This window comes from Octopus bimaculoides, chromosome 17 (assembly GCF_001194135.2).
Source record: "Octopus bimaculoides isolate UCB-OBI-ISO-001 chromosome 17, ASM119413v2, whole genome shotgun sequence".
Taxonomy (NCBI): domain Eukaryota; kingdom Metazoa; phylum Mollusca; class Cephalopoda; order Octopoda; family Octopodidae; genus Octopus; species Octopus bimaculoides.
The window spans coordinates 4,814,658-4,818,724 of record NC_068997.1 but is presented as its reverse complement, the minus strand read 5'-3'; the positions used below and the strand labels follow the sequence as shown (position 1 = coordinate 4,818,724).

The 4,067-nt window shown below is 37.4% G+C and overlaps 1 protein-coding gene across 4 annotated transcripts in view; it reads right to left on the bottom strand.

Annotated features, from left to right (window-relative positions):
- Positions 1-4,067, bottom strand: part of LOC106876158 (GRAM domain-containing protein 2B) — a 224,170-nt gene that overhangs the window by 49,821 nt on the left and 170,282 nt on the right. Inside the window, exon 1 of one of the 4 annotated variants that reach the window (XM_052973840.1) lies at positions 2,724-3,033. The exons of the other annotated variants lie outside the window; for them this stretch is intronic. Within the exon in view, the coding sequence (XP_052829800.1) occupies positions 2,724-2,755 (32 nt within the window). The 5' untranslated portion in view covers positions 2,756-3,033. Of the gene's footprint in view, positions 1-2,723; positions 3,034-4,067 lie in introns of those variants that run through there. 4 annotated transcript variants of the gene reach the window in all.

The window sequence follows — 4,067 nt, the reverse complement described above, 5'->3', positions numbered from 1 at the left end:
TATATATATATATATATATATATATATATATATATATATATATATGTATATATAGGCGCAGGTGTGGCTGTGTGGTAAGAAGCTTACTTTCCAACTGCATGGCACCTTGGGCAAGTGTCTTCTATTATAGCCTTGGGCAGACCAAAGCCTTGTGAGTAGATTTGGTAGATGGAAACTGAGAGAAGCCTGTCATATACATATATACATGCTTGTGTCTGTTTGTCCCCTATCACCACTTGACAACTGGTGTTGTTGTGTTTACGTCCTCATAACTTAGCGGTTTGGCAAAAGAGACTGATAGAATAAGTACAAGGACTTAAATATATAAGTCCAGGGATCGATTTGTTCAACTAAAACTTTTCAAGAGAGTGCTCCAGTATGGCTGCAGTCAAATGACTGAAACAAGTAAAAGAATAAAAGAATATATATATATATATATGAATAAACCAATAAAGATTTCTAGAAGATAGCTAGATGTGCTTTAAATAACAGCTAAATCCCTTTCAAACTACACCCACTGTCTTCAAAAACAGAAAGGGAAACACCGGAGAAGAGAATGTTAGCTATACAAAGAGAAGGGATGGTCGTGGCTGGAGTGTGTTTGACTACAATGTTTTCGATCAGAGCTGACCTGGGGCTAAGCAACCACAACATCAACATATAAATGTCATTAAATGCTTGCGCTGTATGAGAAGAGGAATGGATCAATGCCACTACATAACAAAAGAAGCAATAGGAAACAACACATCAGCTCTAGTCATTTTCAGATCAGGAACATGGGCAGGGGGAGAGGAGAGACACAGGTTGGATCTCTTGACAATGAGGTTCACTGATGCTATGATGGAAGTGTGAGAACAGTAGTGACCTCCAACGGCAATGGTTACTCTGATCTGCTACAATGGTCATGGATGGATTTGATTTTTGGTCTACTGGATTAGAGGCTGACCAAACACCAGTCTACAACAGTAAAGACTGATATATTAAGTTTATGAAACTAATTAAAGATTGGTAGATACAGCTGACACCTTTCACTTGGATGCCTTTACATTCTGAATGTGAAGAATCTCTTTTTTAGTGGAAATAGTTGTTTTTATAGTCTAACCACAATAAATCTGTTTCTCATTTCTATCTCCTTCAATAGCAATGAAAGAACTAGATGTTGGTCCCACATCATTGCCAGGAAAATGGCACAAATGAATCTAAAAGACTCAATTTTCAGTGACATCATCCTCCTCATCATTATGATTACTATCTCTGAGTCAAAGCCACATGTTTTATAGAAGTTTGTACTCAAATTAATCTGGGTGGTATTTTATCAACCCCTGGAATTATGATGAATGTTAAAATTGACTCCAGTGGAACTTAAATTCAAAATGTAAAAAGAAAAAAATGATGATGATTATAATTAGTGAGACCCATAGAAATTTCATGTTTTATGAAATGAGCAACAGGACAGTAAAATATGTTAATAATAAAAGCGACTATTTAAATTCATATATTGTTGCACCACTATCTTATATAAATACACACACACACACATATCATCATCAATTTGACATCCACTTTGCTATGCTTGCATGGGTCAGATTTTCTGTGCCCCACACACCTGTCACCAACCCTCACCTGTTTCCAAGTAAATTAGTATTTCCTCTTGACCAGACATGTTTTCATGGTAGATTAGCAAAGGAAGCTACTTCCAAATTTCCACACAAGGCTTTGGTTGGCCCAGGGATATAGAAGACGCTTGCCCAAGATGCCATGCAGTGGAACTGAACTTGAAACCATGTTAATTGATATAAAATGTAGGTATGATACAAGTATGTTTGTTAAAATCTAACCCAGTGGTTCTCAACCTGAGTCCTTATGGTCCTGGGGGGATGGGGTTCCATATAAGATGTTGTTGTTAACATTTATTTGCAATAAATTGGTTATCCTTCTACAATGCACAAAATAGTTTAACAATTTTGTGCATACAATTCCTAATAATATTCAATTTCAAAAATAAAATTGTTTCTTTTAAAATATCAAATGGTTAGGCGGGTACATCCAAGTAAAATAGAAATCAAAGGGGTTCACAGGTAAAAAATGGTTGAGAAACTCTGAAAACCAATGTTTCTACATTGGTTTTTTGCACTACAAATACTATTCTTACTTCACAATTATTAACAATTCTTCAGTTTCTTCTTTACGTTTTCTAATATAGTTTAAAATAAAGCAATTGTTCAACACAAATGCACAGATGTGGGCACATACACACACATTCACGCAAAGACGTGAGGCATACATTGACACATACTTGGACATGTGCATACACATATGGATGTAGATATACACAGAGACACAAACACATGGGGAAGTGGACACATATGGACATATATACATATGTATATACATACAGATATGGACATACTGACATGAGGATGCAGATACACATATAGACACACACAGATTTGAACCCACATGTAGATGCAAACACATGTATAGATACATACACAAAGATGGAACATTGGCAAACATACAGGCACAGACACACATGAATATATGGCCTCCCTCCACCCTCAGATATGGTTACACACATATACACAAGAAAGCAAATACAGACATGGACATAGACATACATGCATGCACATGAATGGACACAGACATACACAAACACATGGTCATGGACACACAGAAACACATGCATACAGTTTCTTTTGTGCAAAGGTGCTAGTGATACACACCTGGGGAAGGTAACAACAAGTCCTGGCTGCATGGTTAGGGTTTCTGTGCTTTGCGTCTGAGAAATGTTTCTTCTTGCAAAAATCAAAGCCAAATTCTCCAAAATTAACCCCGCAAAAGCACTGGAAACAACAAATTACTGGTCACAGAATCTCCATGGTACTTCTGTCCCACTCTCCCACTCTGTTTGCCTTGTTTGTGTATCCCAAAGCTACCAAAAATGTCAGGTCATCTAAGTTAAAAGACTAAAACATTCAGATGACCATTTCATCACTGTATTTGTTAGTGGAGAAAGAGAGAAGAGGGAAAGAAAGAGGAGGAGAGTGAGAGAGAGGGAGAGAGAGAGAGAGAGAGAGAGAGAGAGAGAGCAGAAGGAGAGTGAATCAGAAGAGGAGAGAGGAGTAAATGAAAGAAAGAGAGAAGAGAGGGAGTGAGAAGACTGATAAAAAAATCTCTCCAGTAAACCTTGAAGTGATGATACAAGGTGTGTGTGTGAGTGTGTGTGGTGTAAATCTAACCTCAAAACCTCAGAGGATAATATGGTTTAAGTAGATGTGTTTTGATTGGGAGTTGAGCTGATAATAACAACAACAACAAAGATTATAATCAATTCACTAGCAATAAATCATTAGTAGTGGTGGTGGTGGTGGTGGAGGTGGTAGTGATGGTGATAGTGATACTGGTGGTAGTAGCAGGAGTGGCAGAGGTGGTGGTAGTAGTAATAGCTGTAGTAGTGATGATGATGGTGGTGGTGGTAGTAGTAGTAGTAGTAGTAGTAGTAGTAGTAGTAAGTCAGCTAGACTAGATCTGCTCTGGGTCAATATATTGTTGTTATTTATGTGATGGCAATGTTATTTATAATTGCAATGTTAGCAACATATGTATGTATAGATGCACGCACACATACGCACACCCACAGCTGAACAGGCACAAGTGCACATATTGAGAGAGAGAGAGAGAGAGAGAGAGAGAGAGAGAGAGAGAGAGAGATGGAGGTACAGTAATCAAATTTTCAAGCCAATGAAGCAAGCTGAGAAATTATCAGGTGAGGATGGGTGTTGTCCTTCCAGATAAGGGACAGATTTGTCCTCACCACCACCCCCTTTTACCCTCCCTGATTTAATCTATACATGACAGCTACAGAAAAAAAATCCATAAAACAAGTAATTTCAGGCTTTCTAACAGAAAGCTAAGTAATGTACTTATAAATGTATGTGTCCTTTGTTAAATCAAAACAGCTTCACAGAAGGGTAAGTTGAAACAGGGTGGTTTTATTAATGGGAGTTTGAATTTTAGCTGCTATCTCTCTCTCAGTTACACACGTGTGTATATATATATATATATAT